Source organism: Rhinopithecus roxellana, chromosome 1, assembly GCF_007565055.1.
Source record: "Rhinopithecus roxellana isolate Shanxi Qingling chromosome 1, ASM756505v1, whole genome shotgun sequence".
Classification (NCBI taxonomy): domain Eukaryota; kingdom Metazoa; phylum Chordata; class Mammalia; order Primates; family Cercopithecidae; genus Rhinopithecus; species Rhinopithecus roxellana.
In genome coordinates this window covers 75,437,379-75,458,597 of record NC_044549.1, presented here as the reverse complement: position 1 = coordinate 75,458,597, position 21,219 = coordinate 75,437,379, and the positions used below count along the sequence as shown (strand labels likewise).

Below are 21,219 nucleotides of genomic sequence, written 5' to 3'. Positions count from 1 at the left end.
TTAAATAGCAGAGTACCTCACTGCTATGAAGGTTTTATTACTTTTTACTTTTTTTAACTTAACATTGGCACTAAGTATTAAAAGCTCTACTCACTTGACTCTAATCACCAACAGGATTGGTCTATTTCTGGAGATCCAAGACCCTGTTAGGTAAAGCCTCTCACATTAGGAGCTTACACTCCCATCTATAACATGTTACTAAAAAGGGGAGTAACAACGAGAGAATTTCAAACTAGTCTCTGCCCAGAGATTGACAGCAGCATCATCAGCCTTAAAAGAACTCCTGAGAGGTTCTGGTGCAACAGCTGGCATAAAAGAGCAACAACATTCCCTAAAAAGACTGTTTTGTTACCGTCCCCCCAACCTCCACCTCCCATTATCTGTTTTCCAAATCAACATTTCCCCAAAGTAAAAGGGACTTACCCTACTATTACTATAACAAAATCCAGTAAATTCCATCCATTCCTAACATAAGCATTAGGATGTAGCAATAATCCATACGCTATAATCTTCAAAAATGTCTCGACTGTAAAAATAATCAGGAAGGCATATTCTACTTTTTCCTGTGAAGAAAAACAAAGAAACATACCAAAAAAGTAGGGGCAGGGGAGGAAGAGGAGACAGAAAAAGGAAGAGAGATTAGAATCAACATCTTAGACATATAAGCATTTTCCTCCAAGCAAAGTTTTATTATGAGAAATGGAACAATTATACTGCCCCTGGGCCAGGAAGGCATTTACATTCTAACACTGAATTTCTCATAAGCAACTACGTGTGCAACACTTTTCGTTCCAGGCTGCATGACTGCATTTTGCCACCTGCCCCAGTGCGTGTGTGATGAGTCTGCTTAGGACATAACGGGCATGTTTGTTATTTGCACACATTTGCAAAACACAGCATGCTCTCCTCCTGAGGTTGCCAAATCAGGCCCAGAAAAGCACAAGGGCACAACAAAGATTCCAATGGTGGCTTTGAATAGAAGAAATTCATCCTCCAGAAGAAATGAAGATGCATCTGTTTTGACCCTCTCTTCTTCTTGGGTTTATGTCTGAGTTCGAAGTCAGAGTCAGTTTTGTCACTGAGTAGCAAGGTGACCCTGAGCAAGTCCTTCTCCTCCTCTGGGCATAAGTTTCTGCATCCGCACAATAAGGGAAGTGAATTCACGATGGCAAACACCCTGACTGCTTATTGGCATGCTGCCTCTTCTGGCTGAACTTGTGACAGGTCACCATGCCCTTTCCCAGGAAACCTAGGCAGAGCGTCTGACCTTTTCTCTTGTATCCGCCCCAGCGGCCATGCCCATCTGACTGCCACAGACCTCACAGGTGCTTCTCATGGGCTAAATGACTCTTGGAACCTTTCCAGGTCCAACCCATGCAACTCCATGAGCTGTGGAAAATATATCAATCAGCAAGTCTAAAAACTTTATGACTCTTTCCCCTCTTTTATAAATGTTTTCTTTATGCAGCTTCAGTTTCAACAGAAACATGGACCGACAGAGATGTGGGTAATTAACTTTGCAAGAGGCATTCCCCGGTATGAAGCTATTTAAGTAACAAAGTATCATCAGCAACTGTAACTTTTCAATATGAACTATAGAGTCCTACACTACTATGAGTGGGACCTGAAAAGTTACCAATACCTTAGAGAAATGGAGGTCATGAAATTCACTCATTAAAATGCCTAGTGCAAGAGGTCAAAATAAATTAGGCTCAGGAAACACTGACATGAACACCACTTCTAAATGACAGGCACCATACCAGGAGCCAGAAAAATGTCCCCACCATGGTACCTGTCATTTATTCTGTTGGTGTTGGGGGGAGGTGTGAGGAGAGGGAAGTTTTGAATGTGGACACAGAGAATTTCTCAAGAGTCACAAAAGTAGTAACTGACGAGGGCGATTCTAGATCTTCAGCCCTCTGATCAGGCCACCCCCTCCTTTTCACAACTGATTCCAGGGGGGAAAAAAGCACTTTGCTGTGTTATATGTTATCACTATTACAGACTTATTTTTATGCAATGGGCAAATGTGTATTTTTAAAGAAATTTTACATTTCTGAAGAGAACACTTTTTATTCAGAAACATTTTTAAAAACACGAATTTTAGGATGATTCCAATAAGCCTGACCCTTTGAGGAACTGTCACCTGTTAAATGTTTGCTTGCAGTATCCCCAGCACCCTTGTGCATTTACATGGGAGCCTCGCCTGTGCCGCCCCTGGGCTCTGGCTGTCTGCTGCCAGAATGGCTGCCCCTCTGTCACCGGCCGTGCCAGGCGGAACTTCCCTTTGTCGTGCCACAGGTATCCTCCCTCTTGACCACCAAGGGGACCATGCAGCCATGGTCATGCATCCCAGCCTTTGCCCCCATTCTCCACTCTTCACTGGTCATATAACAGGGCTTCCTCTCAAGGACAGGGCTGTTGTGATTCCTGTCATTTCTTTTCTTTTTTTTTTTTTTTTTTTTGAGATGGAGTCTTGCTCTGTCGCCCAGGCTGGAGTGCAGTGGCCGGATCTCAGCTCACTGCAAGCTCCGCCTCCCGGGTTCACGCCATTCTCCTGCCTCAGCCTCCCGAGTAGCTGGGACTACAGGCGCCCGCCACCTCGCCCAGCTAGTTTTTTTGTATTTTTTAGTAGAGACGGGGTTTCACTGTGTTAGCCAGGATGGTCTTGATCTCTTGACCTCGTGATCCGCCCGTCTCGGCCTCCCAAAGTGCTGGGATTACAGGCTTGAGCCACCGCGCCCAGCCCGATTCCTGTCATTTCTAAACACTTGCCTCCAGAGCTCCCTGTGCTCCTCAGAACACCATTACAACAGTCTAGTGAACGAGTTGTGTGTGTGGTTTTTTTTGTTTTTTGTTTCTTGTTTTTTTTTTTTTTTTTTTTTTTTGAGAGTTAGCCAGCATCAGTGTGTTTATAATTTAATTTAGAAAGCCTAGCTCATCTCCAACCTCTATACTCATGACCCCTCTAGACTTTCAGACCAGTCCTGTTCTCAGCCAGGCTCATCCCATGCCCCCACGCCTTCTTCCCCATGCCCTTCATACAGCTACATGAGATGCTAGGCTCAGAGCTACAAGGATGCCCTTCCTTGCTTACTGTCCAGATTCCCCATTGTCCTGTTCCCTGCCATATCCCCCAGGGGAGTGCTCAGTCGGGAGGCATGCGAGGCGTGGCTGTTGGAGGAATGATCGCACACTCATGCCACTGGTATTCTGAGGAGCAGGGACCAGCGTTGCCACTGGATAGAGCGAAAGATACAGGAAGGCCTCAATGAAGCCATAACATTAACTCTGAAAACTCAAAGAAAAAGGAACTCTGTTACTTTAACCAGAGGCAAAAATCCCTGAAAATACCAACCCACTGTGCTCACATCAGACCCTGACCACCAAATGCAGATTGTCAATATGTTTGAGACTTAAGAGTTCTAAGGGAACCAGAGAAGCTAAAAACAGCACACTGATTTTACAATTCATCCCTTTTTATCCTTGCTGCTTTATTTACTAGGCCAGACAGAAAAAAAAAAAAAAGCTTTTGCTGCCATCAATATTCATAGCAGTTACATCCCTACGTCAAGACAGCACACTATACTTCAGAGCAGAAAAACAAAGCAGAGAACAGACAGTACACCTCCCAAACACAGCTTGTTTTACCTCTTAGACTTTTATTTAGAAGTAATTTTGCCACAATAACACAAGGACCATTAGTATAAATGAATCGTTAAACGTTCTTTTTCCTTCTCCTTTGCCCTCTCCCTGCTTTTTAAATAATTTGGTTTCTCTTTCCAAAATCCTTAGTGAATTATTTGATGGGATTCTTTATAAGAAATACAAACTTCCTTTAATACAATTCTTTATTACAGAGATTCTACCATGATGCCAACTGAACAATCGCAGCCTGGAGAGCAGGCAGACAAGTTTATCTAGAAGCCAGTGTCATCCTGGTCCTCAATCCTGCCACTAAAAAGGAATCCTATGAAACAGGTGTACCTCCACATTCAACAAACGAAGTATTATTTTTAAATCTTGCAAAACGTCGTTCAGGAGAAGTGGGATAATTACTTGCTTTACAAAAGGATTGTTCATTTGAGAAAAGAATGTTGAATTAACAATTTGAAAAGGAAGCCAACGAGAAAGGTTCCTAACCAGGCAGGGTGGGACTGTGGGCCCAGCCAAAGCAGCTCGGTGAAAGGTAACACACAGAAGACACTGAGGTCTTCTCAGTGTGGCCACGATGGATGGAAGCACAAAGGAAGAAAGACTGGGATGGTGGAAGAAGGGGCCAGCAGGAACCCTCCAGAACCAGACATGAAATGAGGCATCCCTGGTATAAAAGGCCTGAGCAGGAGCTGTACCTTAACAGCCCTTCCCCAGGTAAACGAAAAGAGTAAATGATTCCTGCATCTCATCCCCTCCGTGTGCCAGGCAGAGTCACGCTGTGGCACTCAGTCACCCACCAGCAGAGATTTCTTCTCCCTGGCGGAGATCCTGAGTGGGCATGGCCAGTCAAACCTTCCTTTAGAAAACAATGTCCAGAAACTACCCTATACATGGACAGAAGTCCTCCCTCCGCCCCCACCCCCAGCCAAAACTCAAGCCACTAGAGAAACAAAGGCTCAATTCTAATTCTAAAACCTGATATATCTTCTTCAAACAGTGAAGTTTCACCAACAGGACAGGCTCTAAACCAATAGTCTCTAAACTAGTTAATAATCTCCAAACCAGTTAATGCTATACAGAATCTTGAGAAACAGAAACTGTCAACTAGCAAGAGGTGGGAGATGCCAGAATCCTTCATTAGACTTGGTAGTCTCCTGTTTCAAGAATCCTCTTATTAGCGCTGTGGTATGAATGCTTGTCTATCTGTCTATCTGTCCATCCCTGAGCACCTGCATCCTCCTCAGCAAAGCTAGAACCCTGTCCTCACAGAGCTCCCAAGCTGCTGTCAAAAGGTGAATGGAGGCTTGATGCAGCCAGGTAAGAGTCACTTCTCGGTTTTGCTCTTCCACCCACGTGGCCCAAGGCTTTGGGAAGGCTTTCTGGCTTATACTCTGCCAGAAGTCCCCATCTCCCACTGACACCTTCCATCCCTTCTGTGCCCTGCAGTCCTGGATTCTTTATTGAAAGGGACCCTCTCTGTCTTTAACTGTAGCATCAGACATATGTAAGGTACTCGTAAGTGCTACTAGAAAGCAGACAAGAAAAAAAATGGAAGGAATAAAGCTATAGATCTAGACATGTAGGGGCTATTACAGCATGAGATTTTATGATCCTAGCATATGTATTAAAAAAACAACACGGCCGGGCGCGGTGGCTCAAGCCTGTAATCCCAGCACTTTGGGAGGCCGAGACGGGCGGATCACGAGGTCAGGAGATCGAGACCATCCTGGCTAACCCGGTGAAACCCCGTCCCTACTAAAAAATACAAAAAAAAAAAACTAGCCGGTGAGGTGGCGGGCGCCTGTAGTCCCAACTTGGGAGGCTGAGGCAGGAGAATGGCGTAAACCCGGGAGGCGGAGCTTGCAGTGAGCTGAGATCCGGCCACCACACTCCAGCCTGGGCGACAGAGCGAGACTCCGTCTCAAAAAAACACACACACACACACAGGATACATATGATAGTAAGTTACCATAAACCCTTTTTAGAACAAGCCTGAAATAAAGAGTCAAACTGCTGAGACAACAGCTGATCTCAACATCTCACCTGGCTTCCTCTGCTATCCCAACCTGCAGCTCCTTGGTTAAGGACCTCATCCTTTCATCCTTGCCTAGATTCCTCTTCCAACTTTCCCACCTCTCCTCTGTCAGAGTGCTTCACTCCAAGTCATGGGCCAGCCTGCTCCCTCCCACACATGCCAGTCGCCTTCCCACCTCCATGTCTTTGCCCTCCCTGCTTTACCCACCGAGAGTGCCTGCCCCATGGACATGAACTTCCCTCTTCAGATGAATGAGCATAGAGCTCTGTGATACAGGGCCCAAAACACACCCAGTGGGGTTGAATGCAAGGAACACAGGGCCTGGAGCCATATATCTGATTTCTGCTAGTCCTAGCTCAGCCACTGATTCATGCCGTGGCCCTGGGCCACGGTGGAACCATTCCACATCCTGTTCCCTTCTTTCTGAAACAGTCTCCCCATCCCTCTTTCTCATCAGACTAGGCTCTGCTTGCCCTTCAAGGCTCAGCTTAAATGACATTTCCTCAGCAAAACCTTTACTGACCTCCCAGACAAAATTAGAGCCTGCTGTTACATGCTGTCAAAGCCCATTATACTTCTTCACAGCCCTAATTCACAATAGAAATTTAAATTTTAAAAAATTACCTCTTTAACAGAAAGCCAAGAAATAAATCCAGGCATTTATGGTCAACTGATCTTTGACAGAGGTGCCAAGAACACAGAGTGGGGAAAGGACAGTCTCTTCAATAACCAGTATGGTAAAACTGGACATCCACAGGCAGAGGAATGAAATCAGACCCTTATCTCACCCCATATACAAAATTCAGCTCAAAATAGATCAAAGACTTAAACATTAAGACCGAAAACAGTGAAAGTACTACAGAAAAACACAGAGTAAAAGCTTCTTGACATTAGAGCAAAGATTTTTGAGATATGAGTCTGTAAGCACAGGCAACATAAGCAACAACAAACAAATGGAACTGCATCGAACTAAAACGCTTACACACAACAAAGGGAAAACCATCAGAATAAAGAGACAACCTATGAAATGGGAGAAAAGATTTTTAAAACATTCATCTGATAAAGGGTTAATATCAAAAATAGATAAGGAACTCAAACAACTCAACAGAAAGAAAACAACCTGATTTTAAAATGGGCAAAGGACCTGAAAGGACATTTCTCAAAAGACACATGAATAGCCAACAGATACATGAAAAACTGCTCAACATCACTAATCATCAAGGAAATATAAATTAAAAACACAATGAGCCATCACCTCATATCCATTAGAATGGCTGTTGTCAAAAAGACAAGTGATAAGTGTTGGCAAAGATATGGAGAAGAGGGAAGCTTTGTACACTGTTGATAGGAATGTAAATTAGTACTGCCACTATGGAAAACAGTTACAGAAGGTCCTCAAAAAATTAAGAGTGGAACTACCATATAATGCAGTGATTCCACTTCTGGGAATGTATATACAAAGGAAATGAAATCAGTATGTCAAAGAACTGCCTGCCACGCCCATGTTCTTCATAACATTATTCACAATAGCTAAGACACGGAATTAACCTCCATGTTCATCAATGGATGAATGGGTAAAGAAAATGTGGTACAGATACACAATGAAATACTATTTAGCCTTTAAAAAGAAGGAAATCTTGCCATTTGCAATAACCTGGGTGAACCTAGAGGACACTACACTAAGCTAAATAAGCCAGGCACGGATAAGGCAAATACTGCATAATCTCACTTATATGAGGAGTCTTAAAAAACTGAACTCACAGAAGCAGAGAGAAGAACGATGATTTCCAGAGGTGGGGGTCAAGAAGATTGGGGAGATGCTGATCAACATATACAAAATTTCAAAGTATACAAAGTTAGAAAGAGTAAGTTCAGGAGATCTATTGTACAACATAGTGGCTATAGTTACAACAATGTATTGCATACTTGAAAATTGCTAAGACTATATTTAAAATTTTCTCACCACAAAAAATAAGCATGTGAGTTAACAGATATGTTAATGAGTTTAATTTAGCCATTCCACGGTGGATGCATATATCAAAACATCATGTTGTATACCCTAATTATGTAGCTATTTGTCAATTTTTTAAAATTACCTCTTTAATATTTGTCTCCCCCAATAAATTATCATTCCTTTAAAGCCAGAGATCATTTCTATTTCATGCATCATTGCATTCCCAAGGCCTGTCACAAAAATAGATATTCAGCACTTATAAATGAATAAATGGGCAAAATGAGAGGTTTGGACCAACTATTATTAAATGTCCCTTCCCACTAAGAAGTTCTATGATACCAGGGCCCCCTGGTTTTGCTCTGTTCCAGGAAAACGTCCATGAGTGCATGTCAGGGAAAGGCTCAGCACAGCCACCTGCTCCCTCATCATGGCCCTCCCTGCTCCAGGCAGGGTGTTCCATCCAGAAGAGGAGCCCGCACAAAGGCAAGCTGTTCAGGGAGGTCCACGTGGCTGGAGCACAAGGTATGAGGACAGGTGGGAAGGGGAGGGAGAGGCCACAGGGACACAGTGGAGGGCAGACACAAAGGGCCCCAGGTGCCATGGTATGGGGTTTGGTCTCCGTTTCTCACGTGTGAAATGAACAGACTAAATCAGATGATCTCTTCCAGCTGGAAAACAACAATTGTCTGTGACCTAGTGAGCAAAGTCTCCAAGCACAGGCTTCACAGGGAGGCCCTGTGAGGGCCCAGAGACCCCAGGGGTAAGAGCTGACCAAGCAAGAGCAGCAAGAACTGAGAGCAATGGCTGCTTTTTCAAGTGGCTGGGTCACTTGAGGCCATCGTGCACGTTCAGGCTGGGCTTGCTGAGACACCCTCCCACTCACGACCCTACACATTTCAGGAGGTGACCCAGGGGAGCCGCAGTGCTATCACACAACTTCTACAAGCTGATTCAACCTCTAGTAAAACGTTGGTGGGTAAACCACAGGAGGCTGGTGGGCAGGCAGGCCTTGGCTCAGAGACAGTTGGCTGTACATAGAGCTCATTTTTTCCCTGCAGGTATTAATGAAGTATGCACTTGGAGGAACTCCGATGGGTACTTCAGCACCACATTTACATGAAGAAACTGGCTACAATAGTCAGTTTGCCTTCATCTTTCTTCACCTTTGGTTTAAAAGTACAAATTTTATGTGACATTTGTGTCCCCTGAGTCTAACGCTAGTCTCGACAGCTGTGATGCCCTGAGACATTTACCCCTCCTGATCCCCAGTTCTTTCATCCATAAAACAGGGACAATCACGCCTGCTTTGCCGTGCCCACCAGCGTTATGGTAAAAGCCAGATTCAGTAATAAGTTGGGTAGAGCTGTGGAACTATAAAGCACCTCACAATGGAAGGCTCGCCCTGACCGAGGACAGGCGAGACAGCTCCCGGCCTGTGGGAAGGGGGAATACACTTCTCCCTGTGGATGCAGACTCTCTGAAGAGGTTTCTCCCGAGATCCCACAATAGTTCAGTGACCCCACCATCACCCAGATGGGACAAGGCCCCTGCCCAAGACGCTGTCTAGAATGCCCAGGGATGACAAATGGAGGTGGCCAGCAGGGTGACCTGGTGGACCACTCTACGGAGCCCAGCTTCAAGGACATGCAGTCTGTGGAAAGAGGGCAGCAGCATGTCTGGGGCGTCAGAGGCTGGCAGGGAGCTCTCCTCCTCACCGGCAGAGCAAAGGCAGCCTCTGCTTTGCTGCCAAGATTACCACAGTTAGCCTGGATGGGGTGCTAACGAGGGCCTTGCCACCCAGCAAAACTCCAAGGGTAACAGCACCCTGACCTTCCCCCAGGAACTGCTCCACTCCTGCTCTCATCCCAGGGGCAATAAGAGTTGGCGTGCAGCCAAGGTTATTGGTTCAGGGATAGGCATACACTCCAACCCACACCAACCAGGTCCAAAGAGAGCGAGTCTGGGGGTTTTCCCTGCAGTAACTAGGTAAGAAGTTCCTTCGCTGGTGGAATTCAGCCCTGAGAGGCCACAAGCCTAGAGTTGGCAGTGGTACATAGGGATGAAGAGCTAACACCCACCAAGGAAAGCCAAGCCAAAAAATGAAGAGAAAGTGTGCCAGCCAGCCAGCCAGCCAGCCAGCAAAACTCAGAAGCACGCACCTGGCCCCGAGGCCACAGTATGCATCCCTGGATCAAGTTGGGCCTGAAGTCAAAAATTCCGTTCCCTTCCCTCCCCATTTGGGCTTTTCCATTATAAAAGTCACCAAATTAAGCCAGTTTGGGTTCAGTTTTTGTCACCTGCAAATGAAGGAGTCCCAACTAAATATTAATACAATGGGCTGTAGGATCACTCCACATCTCTACAATGCTGAGGTATCTGATGACAGAGAATCTTCAGTAGCTCCTCATTTCTCAAGAGACAACGTCTTTGAGGACTCCCTCTGAGCCACAGGCTCAGCGGCTGCTTCCCTATACACAGGGTCTCCGAGCCCTGTAAGTCACTGCCTCCGGGAATTCATCTAGGCTCAGCCTTCCAAATTCCCTCCCTCAGCCTTGTCCATTCTCTGGTGCCATCTTCAATTTCAACTGGTTTCCTGTGCTGTGCACACTCCTGTAAACTTGACGCTCCAGACTTGCCTTGCTTCCCATCCTGTACATCCCAGGGACATGGACTCTGAGCTCCCTTGGCAGAGGGTACATTCTATGCTTGGCAGCCTCCCACTTCCGCACCCAGCTTCACCTCTAAGGCACAGCCCACTTCCACCCCATCTCACCTGGCAGTTCAGGGACCCTATTTCAGTTTAATTCAACACCACTCACTGGGTATCTGCTCCATGCCAGGCATGATCGTGAGCACTGGGGATTCAAAGATGGCTAAAACACTGTTCATGTCCTCAAGGAGGATGACAGATAATACATAAACATTTCAGGACAGCAGACAAGAATCCAAGCTCAAGCAGAGTAGTAGGAGTCTCCTCTGAGGTGGAGAAGATGGAGCAGCTAATTGTGTCCGGAGCATTTGGGAAGGCTTCTTGAGAAGCACAGGGCTGCATCACATCTAAATTCCTCCATCTGGCATCCCCGAGGACCTCTGCAATCTGTCTACACTCAAACTACCAACAACCAACTGACGTCTGTCATGGCTCCAGCAAGGACAGCGCCCCTGCCCCACCTAATACTCCTTCCTCTTCCACGTGCCTCCAGTCCCTCAGCTCCCACAGCCTCCCGCATATCTGCATACTCACTGAAAGGTATTGTCTTCACGTCTGCTCTTCTCCAAGACAGAAAGCACTTCTGTTTGCCTAAATCCTGTTTCACCCTTTAAGGGAAGACTAAGGAGTTTCATTTCCTCTGAGCATCATCTCCCCCCCGCTTTTGAAAGCCTAATGTACTTAGGATGAACCAACGACCATCACATGCATGCTGCTTCTGCTCCCCATCCCCTCACCATAGCAGACATTCCCACTGGTCATCAGACAGCACTCTCTCCCTCCTGGCACCCTGAGACAGTGTCACATGTTGCGGCAGTCAGGCATCACCCACTGGGTGGAGTTGGCATCCAAGTTGAAACTGTTTGCCATCCAGAGCTAAAAATTATATCACATGTTTTGACATGTAATCATGAAAGTAAATCATATCAACAAACAATTGAGCGCCAACCAACTAAGTACAAGAGCAGAGAAGGGTTGGGAAGGTGAACCTATTGATACATTGTCGTGTATCATTTGCAGTTTGTCAGTGCCTTGAGGACAAAAACCATTCCATCTACCTCTGTAGAATCCCCTCACAGTACCAAAGCAGAGAACTGGGTACTTCACCTCACTAGATTCCAAAAGGAAAAACAGCACCATGATCTCAGGCTACATTTCTCAGCACCTGGGCTGGCAATCTTGTCTTAGTTGTCACACTCAGGCCAGAATCCCATTTACCCCATCCTAGTTGGCATTGCAGAGTTATGCTTTCTTTCTAAACCATGTCAGGCCTTTGCATCCCATCCCAATGCCTCCGGTAAAATTGGATGTCAATGTGAATATGCCCTACACGGGCTGATCATAGTCATGCACTATCTCCCTGGGAATCTATGGAGTTCAGGTCAACCCTCCAATATGTCTACCTTCTTTGTCAAAAAGTAAGAAATGATGGCTGGGCACAGTGGCTCACGCCTGTAATTCCAGCACTTTGGGAGGCCGAGGCAGATGGATCACCTGAGGTCAGGAGTTCAAGACCAGCCTGGCCAACATGGTGAAACCTGTCTCTACTAAAAATACAAAAATTAGCTGAGCATGGTGGCACAAGCCTGTAATCCCAGTTACTCAGGAGGCTGAGGCATGAGAATTGTTTGAACCCAGGAGGCAGAGGTTGCAGTGAGCTGAGATCGCACCACTGCACTCCAGCCTGGGCAACAGAGCGAGACTCTATGTCCAGAAAAAAATAATAATAATAAAGAAATGAGTGAACATTTCAAAATGGCAGGAACTGGTAAGGTTAAAACTGAACATTTTCATTTTTACAAGAAAGCAGTCATTCCTTTTCTCCGTTAACAGAGATAAAGAAAAGCTTTTCAAATCTGTATACAGTTAATTTGATTGGCGTCTGAGTTAAAAATGAAACCTCAGTCGGGCACGGTGGCTTACACCTGTAATGCCAGCACTTTGGGAGGCCGAGGTGGGTAGATCATGAGGTCAGGAGATCGAGATGATCCTGGTTAACATGGTGAAATCCCATCTCTACTAAAAACACAAAAAATTAGCTGGGCGTGGTGGCAGGCGCCTGTAGTCCCAGCTACTCGGGAGGCTGAGGCAGGAGAATCACTTGAACACAGGAGGCGGAAGCTGCAGTGAGCCAAGAGTGTACCACTGCACGCCAGCCTGGGTGACAGAGCAAGACTCCATCTCAAAAAAAAAAAAAAAAAAAGAGAAATCTCATTTCCCTGTTGCTCTGTCACATTCCTGTAAACACATTACTTGCCTGCCTGGACACAGTTATCACTTTCCAACCTCTGATCTCAGCGATTTCCCACGCTGCAGAGTAAGATAGGCAGAGAATCTGTGTATTTTTAGTAGAGACGGTTTCACCATGTTGGTCAGGCTGGTCTTGAACTCTAGCCTAGGCAACACAGTGAGACTCCGTCTCAAAAAAAAAAAAGGCAGAGAAGGGGTTATTTATATTTCACAGATGAGGTTCACAGGCACTGAGTTATTTTTGCTACAGTCAACATGAACAATAAAAACAGCAATTGTGCCCTCTGGTTTGAAGAGACCTGGCTCCACCCACCTGGTGGGGAAAACTACATCTCCACCCTGGTCCCACGCCTGCCATCTCTCACCTGGGCTCCTCTGTTGTCCCAGTCCAAGTCACATCTAAGCATGACCTCAGCTGCTCAAAGGACTACTGAGAAAGTTAGTCAAGTCATGCAGCCAACACTTAGCAAACTGAGGACCCATCGGGGAGGTGGAGCCACCCTACCCAGTCACAGCTGCTGGGAGTGTATCTGTCCCAGTGGGTGGTGCAGCTGAGCTCCTTCCTAGAGGTGGCCAGCATGCTAGGAAGCACCTTCACCTTGGACAGTGGGCTCAGGTTCTGGCTCTGCCACTTATCAGCTATGTAGAATTGGGCAGGTGACTTTACCCCTCCTCACTGCAGCTTCTTCATCGTAAAATGAGGACACCAGAAGCTACCCAGGTTTGTTGGTAAGTGCAAATCAGGCAGCCTATGTAAACAAGAGCCAGTGTCTACATGTGGCAAACCCATGGCAAGCTCTCATGGAACACTGGCTATTACCGCTGTGTGTAGTCTACGTAACACTCGCTGCACTGCCCCAGCCGCCACCCAGGAACAGCACAGTGCCCGGTGCAGAGTAACCGCTCCATACTAAGTCAGTACACTCACAGTGTACCTAACTCACTGATGCCCCTGAAGGAGGTGCACAGTTCTTCCCGGAGGAGGCCCTGCCCTGGCTTAGGGCTGGTGCTGCTATGAGGGTGACAGCTGCCCCAGCAAAAGCTGCTCTTACACCTTCCAGGACTGTCCACAAAAAGACTGTTTGCTAGAGACAGAACAGTCAGGAGGTGAAAGAGGGCCCAGATCCCCAGGCCCCATCTTACCCCAACTCCCTTCACTGTGAAGGCAAAGAATGTCTGTGGGTTAGTGGAGACCAGGCAGCGTTCATGTCATCACGGAAACTGCTCTTTGGTACAAACGTCTCCAGTGTATGGACACCATTTTCCCACTGAGTGTGCCGACACCATAGAAACACAGATCATGTCTTTCTAAGTAAATATATGAATAGAAGCTTTAAAATACTTTAAGTGTAGAGTCCATAATTAAGACACAGTGTGTGAGATATTTACACAGAAGATTAATAACTCCATGTGCATAATTCATCATTGCTTTACTATTACAAAGTAATATTAAGTTAATTAAGAGACATTGGGAAGTTGAAAACCCAGGCACAACCCAACTGCAGCCCTGCAATGGAAACGAATGAACAAGTCAGCAGGCAGAACTGAGTCTCGGGAGATCCACAGTGAGCTGAGCAGCATCTAAGAAACCAATGTCACTTGCACTGACCTGGTCTTGCCAATCCAAGGTCACTCTCATCCATCATTTGTCACCTCCCGGAGGCTAAAGAGAGGGCTCTGTCACCATCTCCAAAGTTCAGAATCCACACAGGCCTTTCCACAAGCAATTCCACTCCCAAGGAAGTTGGTGGCTCCGAGAGGAGTTACTAGGGGATTATATTTAGTTAGGTGGCGAGGGCTAGTTAATTATCTCTACTCTTCTTTTGAAACTAAATTTTATTTTTTTTATTCCTTTTCTTGCTCCAAAAAAAACTTACAGCAGCAAGAATATAAAAATTCAAAGTAGGTGAGAAAGGGAACATTACATGGCTATTGAAAAGGAAAAGGCAGATCAACATGTGAGGGCAAGAAAGAGTGCCTACGATCTTATTATTCCAGATTCTTACAGTGTGTACTACGAATACTGCAGTTGTATGAACATTACAAGCCCCCGGAATCTGAAAAGATAATGACCTCTTCATAAGCCAGTCTGCAGGGCAAGCACCCGGAAGCAAAGAGGCTTGTCTCAGAGAAAAAGATCCTTGGGACTTTCCAGCTCGACTTTTAGGTAGCTCTGATTTGTGTGAGCTTTTCCCATTGAGCATCTTTTACTTTAAAATCAGCTGAAACTTTAAATATTTAGGACAGAAGAATAAAGTAAAACTGAAAAAAAAGAGCAAGGAAAATAAAATAGAAATAAGACCATTATAAAGATGTATCCTATGAAGGCAAATCTTTATTAATAAGTCTGAGATTTCTGATAGTTAACGTAAAAGAAGGAAATCACATCAGTGACACAAGTCACCTTAACCATTGAATGAAACTGTTTTTCAGCACAGAAGAAAATATTTCTCCAGAGGATTTGCATAGAGAAAAGAATCAGTTGACAATAGGTATTAAGCACCAATTAAAGGAAGAATAACATGGAATTCCTGTCTTCATGAAATGCATACTGTAATGGAGGAGAGAGGATTGTTTAAATAAAATACATATGAAATTAATTTAGTGCTTTGTATCCAGCAATTTTTGAAAAATGAAATAAAATTATATGGAAAATATCAAACTGCACAGGAAGTATCAGAATGTAAGAGTATATAGTTTTCAGCCAGGCACAGTGGCTCATGCCTATAATCCCAGCACTTTGCGGGGCCAAGGCAGGCGGATTGCTTAAGGTCAGGAGTTTGAGACCAGCTTGACCAACATGGTGAAACCCCATCTCTACTAAAAATACAAACAATTAGCCGGGCGTGGTGGTGCATGCCTGTAGTCCCAGCTACTCAGGAGGCTGAGGCAGGAGAATTGTTTGAACCCAAGAGGCGGAGCCTGCAGTGAGCTGAGATTGCGCCATCGCACTCCACCCTGGGTGACAGAGCAAGACTCCATCTCAAAAACCAAATAAATCGTATATATTTTTCAAACATGTTTCAGATGACATTTATGTGTGCTTGGGAGTTACAATGTATTTATTACTGCTCACTAAGGTAAAAAAAAAAAAAAAAAAAGTTGAAAAACACAACTCTAGAAGTCAATAATCTTCAGCCACCCCACACCAGTTGTGATAAATAGTAACTCCTGTTCTCATGCTCACTCATATACACTCTCTCCCTCCACCACATACACATCCACAAAAACCCTTAAGTTAAAAAGGTATTTAAAGAGCCTCTAACTGTTTGCAGAGTCAAACACCCAAGAAGCAAACCCAATGGTCAGAAAGAACTACCCCAGGAAGCGATGGGGATGGAGGTGAATTTCCGGTGGTCAGTTTCCAGAGCAAGAACAGTCTCTCCAGGTAAGGAAACGGAGACTCAGGCAGGGTTGGGCAGTGGGTTTCCTGCCTGTCCTAAGGAATCAAATGGGGTTTTTCTGGGAGGGAGTGATCTCTAGGATTATCTGGAGAAGAAGAGAGGAGAATGGGTGGAACCAGGTTGCAAGTTTATATGGGAGGGAAGAATGCCTGTTCTTGTAATGGGGCATGGACAGCAGAAGGCAGGATGGAGTAAGAAAAAGCACCAAACTGAAGCCTATGACTCACAAATCCCACAGTGCCCAAACCAGAAGGCACTCCAGAGATCAACAGCACTGTCTTCCAGGAGCTGGAGAGGCTGAAACCCAGATAGAGAAAGGGCAGCCCCTGCATTTGGAGCACCTGAAGGCAGAAAAAAGCCTCAAACACCTGGGAGCTGGACAGAGAAAAAAGGGAAGGTGCCCAGCAAACTGTAACTCACAACCCACCCATCTTCCCTGATCCCCCCCAAATCCAGATGGGAAATGGCTCATTAAGAAACAATACAAAATACCTGACTGGGACAGGAAAATGACAACCCACCCCCCAGCATCCCCTCCCCACTCTAAGCCTGGGGCATCATTCAGGTCAGACAGAAGAGAAGCAGGGCAGGGCAGCATGAGGAATGTGAAGTCCTGGGCCATGAGTACCCACCCGAGACTACAGTCTGTAGGCCCAGAAGGGTCCACAGAAACTGGGCATCACGTATGTCCTCTGGCAGGCATGGCAACTGCTTGCAGTCAGGTGCACACACACCTCTTAGCTAAGAACAGGGCTGTCAGACACCTGTAACTCACAAGGTGAAATCGGGGAAGGGTTCCTTCTCTAGCTTCTTTGTGGCAAAGGTGGTCAATATAGGAGAAAAGCCCTCTGATGCCTGAACAGGGTCTACAGAGCCCGAGGCTGTAATTTTTAATGTATGTTTTGGTATCCTCATCCACTAAATGAGATGAATTCTTCCCTCAGCCTTTTTGACACAGTGAAGAACCCTCCCAAAACAAAAATCTTCTAAGGAAGCCCAAGGCTGCCTGCCCTACAGGCAGCCATGAGGATGGTGAAGAGCAGTCCAATTACTGATTCTGCTATTTTCCATCTGTGTGGCCCTAGGCAAAGCACTGAAAGTCTCCAAGCAGCGGTCTCCTCATCCTCTCAATGGTCACAAGAGCACCAACTTTCTGGAACTGAGGATTGATACTGATCGTGGGAAATGCCTGGCACATGGTTTGCATTCAGCGCCTGCTGTCACTGTGGTGGTTGTGTTGTGAATGTGGTGGTTGTGTTGTGAATGTTACAGAGAAGGGTCTCCACGAGCTCTTGCACAGGGGTACCTCTTTAAAACCAAGGGCTGGAGGATTCTAGGAAGTTGAGACCTCCTACTCAGCTTCACTTTACATTCCCACAATGCTAAGGACCAAGGGGACATATCAGCAAGCACACGCACACACCCATTCATACCCTGTTACAAGAAATAGTATTGAAGACTCAGAAAACACCAGCAAAATCACATACGTAAACAAGTACCTTGAAATCACAACCATGGAGGTCCTGTTGGTCAGCTGAAAGCTGAAAACCACATTTGTCCTGTTAATTCAGGCATAGGTAGGTAGATGCTTTTTTAATGGTTTCATAACTATTGAGAACAATCATCATTTTAAGAATGATTCATTTAATAAAAATAATGCCTTTTAATAAAAGGCAACAAGCTTGATCACAATTGCCTCAATTCAAAATTCATTAACACTCTGTAACCAACTGAAATCATTACATTTGAACTCTATACTTCATAAATGTATCTTCTAAGAGAATTGTCACGCCACTTGATTTCTGTAGTCTGTATTTTAAAGCTGCCTTTATATGTCAATATAGTTCACCGTCCACAGTCACTCCCTATAAATGGAAGCACACTCATATCACCTTGAGACATCTGAACATGAAGGGCCACGAAAGCTTAACCAGCTAAATAGACGCTATTTTCTAAATGTCTAGGTTTATTATTTATAAAACATCCTAGTGAGACAAAATGGAGCAAACAAATATAGGTTTTTCTTTAATTACAGTAATGTTGGTGAATCAGATCTCAAATGTCTGAAAATTACTACTTTCTACAACTTGTGATTGTGCTCAAATGCCAAACTTAAAAAACCCAAATCCAGAACAAATAGCTTAACTGTACCATCCAGTCTCACACTTTTTACAACCCAGACATATCAGGGTACAGATATGGGACAGGATTACTCCTGATTACCAGTAAAGGGCAAATAGGTGGGTTCTGAAAAGCATCTCTGTGGAGCCGACACTATACTAGTTTGCTATTAACTTTTTAAAAACCAGACATCCAGAAAATCAGGAGGAGGCAAGCTGAAATTGAGCTGGATGACTTCCTGGCTACCAGTTTGCCCTGAGCTGGAGAGCACAGTAAATATGGAGCCAAGCAGTTGGAGTTCAAAATCCCCACTTGGTCTAGCTACATAACCTCGGGCAAGCACTTTGCTCTTCTCTAACTCAGCTTTTTTGTTTTTGTTTTTTTAAGACAGGGTCTCTGTCGCCCAGGGTGGAGCGTAATGGTGCACTCTCAGCTCACTGCAACCTCTGCCTCCTGAGTTCAAGCAATTCTCCAGCCTCAGCCTCCTGAGTAGCCGGGACCATAGGTACATGCCACCACACAGGCTGTTTTTTTCCTTGTTTTAAGAGATGTGGTTACGCCATGTTGCCTAGGCTGGTCTTGAACTCCTGAGCTCAAAGCAATCTGCCCGCCTCAGCCTCCCAAAGTGCTGGGATCACAGGCATGAGCCACCACACCCAGCCCCTGCCTTGGTTTTCTAATCAGTGAAAGCACTGTTAAAAGGAGTACATGAGATAATATGCAATGCTCAGCACATAGTGTGCACACAATAGTTGTTATTACACAGGAATATCTCATTTTGTTGCACTTCACACTTTGTTGAGCTTCACAGACAATGCATTTTTTTTTTTGTAAATTGAACATCTGTGGCAATGCTGCATCAAGCAGGTCTATTGGTGCCATTTTTCCAGCAGTAAGTGTTCACTTTGTGTCTCTGTGTCACATTTTGGTAATTCTTGTGATATTTCAAACTGTTTCATTTTCATCATATCTGGTATGGTGATCTATGATCACTTATCCTCGACATTACTATTGTAATTATGTGGAGACACCACAAACTGCGCACATAGAAGACTGTGAACAAAACTGATAAATGTGTGTGTTCTGACTGCTCCACCAACCAGCTGTTCCCGATCTCTCTCTCTCTGTTCTTGGGCTTCCATATTCCCTGAGACACAATAACATTGAAATCAGACCAATTAATAACGCTACAACAGCCTCTCAGTATCAAGTGAAAGGAAGAGTCGTATATCTCACTTTAAATCACAAACTAGAAATGATTAAGCTTACTAAGGGAGGCATGTTCAAAGCAGAGACAGGATGAAAGCCAGGCCTTTCATACCAAACCATTAGCCAAGTTGTAAATGCAAAGCAAAAGTTCTTGAAGGAAATTAGAAGCGTTACTCGAATGAACATATGATAAGAAAGTGAAACACCCTTATTGCTGATACAGAAAATGTTTTAAGGGTCTGGACAGAAGATCAAACCAGCCCATTCCCTTGTGCCAAAGTCTAATCCAGAGCAAGACCCTAACTCTCTTAAATTCTATAAAGGCTGAAGATGCTGCAGAAGGAAAGTTGGAAGCTAGCAGAGCTTGGTTCATAAGTTGTAAGAAAAGCAGCCATCTCTGTAACATAAAAGTGCAAGGTGAAGCAGCAAGTGCTGATGAGGACGCTGCAGCAAGTTCTCCAGAAGATGTAAGATCACTGATGAAAGGGGTGACACTAAACAGATTTTCATGTAGACAAAACAGCCTTCTATTGGAAGGAGATGCCATTGAGGATTTTTCTAGCTAGAGAGGGGAATGCCTGGCTTCAAAGCTTCAAAGGACAGGCTGACTCTCCTGTTAGGGGATAAAGCAGCTGGTGACTAAGTTGAAGCCAATGCTCCTTTATCATTCTGAAAATCCCAGGGCCCTTAAGAATGATGCTAAATCTACTCTGTGCTCTGTAAATGGACAACAAAGCCTGAGTGACAGCACATCTGTTTATAGCATAGCTAACTGAATATTTCAAGCCCACTGTTGAGATCTACTGCTCAGAAACAAGCTCCTTTCAAAATATTACTGCTCACTAACAATGCACCTGAACTGATGGAGATGCAAAAGGAGATGAATGTTTTCATGCCTGCTAATACAACATCCATTCTGCAACCCATGAATCAAAGAGTAATTTTGACTCTGAAAAGCCTTATGATTTAAGAAAGACACTTCATAAGGCTCCAGCTGCCATAGACAGCAATTCCTCTTATAGATCTGGGCAAAGTAAATTGAAAACCTCTGGGAGGAATTCACCATTCTAGATGTCATTAAGAACATTTGTGATTCATTAAAGAAAGTCAACATTTCAACATTAACAGAAGTTTGGAAGAAGTTGATTCCAATCCTCATGGATGACTTTGAGGGGTTCAATACTTCAGTAGAGGAAGGAACTGTAGACATGGTGGAAATAGCAAAGAATAAATATTAGAAGTGAAGACTGAAGGTGGAACTGAATTGCTGCAATCTCAAGATAAAACTTGAATGAATGAGGGGTTGCTTCTAATGGATGAGCAAAGAAAGTGGTTTCCTGATATGGAATCTACTCCTGGTGAACACTGCTGAAATGAAACAGAGGGTTTAGAATATTATATAAACGTAGCTGATAAAGCAGTGACAGGGTTTGAGAGGATTGACTCCAATTTTGAGAGAAGTTCTACTGTGGGTAAAATGTCATCAAACGGCATCCCATGTTACAGAGAAATCTTTCATGAAAGGAAGAATCTATCAATGTGGCAAATTTCCTTGCTGTTTTAAGAAATTGCCACAGCCACCCCAGCCTTCGGCAACCACTACCGTGATTGGTCAGCAGCCATCAACATCAAGGCAAGGCCCCTCACCACCAAAAAGATTATAACCTGCTGAAGGCTCAGATGATCACTAGCATTTTTAGTAATAAAGTATTTTTAATTAAGGTATGTACATTTTTTAGGCATAATGCTACTGGACACTTAACAGACTACAATATAGTATAGACATAACTTTCATATGCACTGGGAAACAAAAACATTTGTGTGACTCACTTTATTGCAAATATTTGCTTTATTGTGGTAGTCTGGAACCAAACCAACC

General features: G+C 44.7%; 1 protein-coding gene across 2 annotated transcripts in view; it reads right to left on the bottom strand.

Annotated features, from left to right (window-relative positions):
• CACNA1D (calcium voltage-gated channel subunit alpha1 D) overlaps positions 1-21,219 on the bottom strand; it is a 330,433-nt gene that overhangs the window by 167,375 nt on the left and 141,839 nt on the right. For both annotated transcript variants that reach the window (XM_010376188.2, XM_010376189.2), the window contains exon 4: positions 424-563. In XM_010376188.2, the coding sequence (XP_010374490.1) occupies positions 424-563 (140 nt within the window). The remainder of the gene's footprint in view (positions 1-423; positions 564-21,219) is intronic.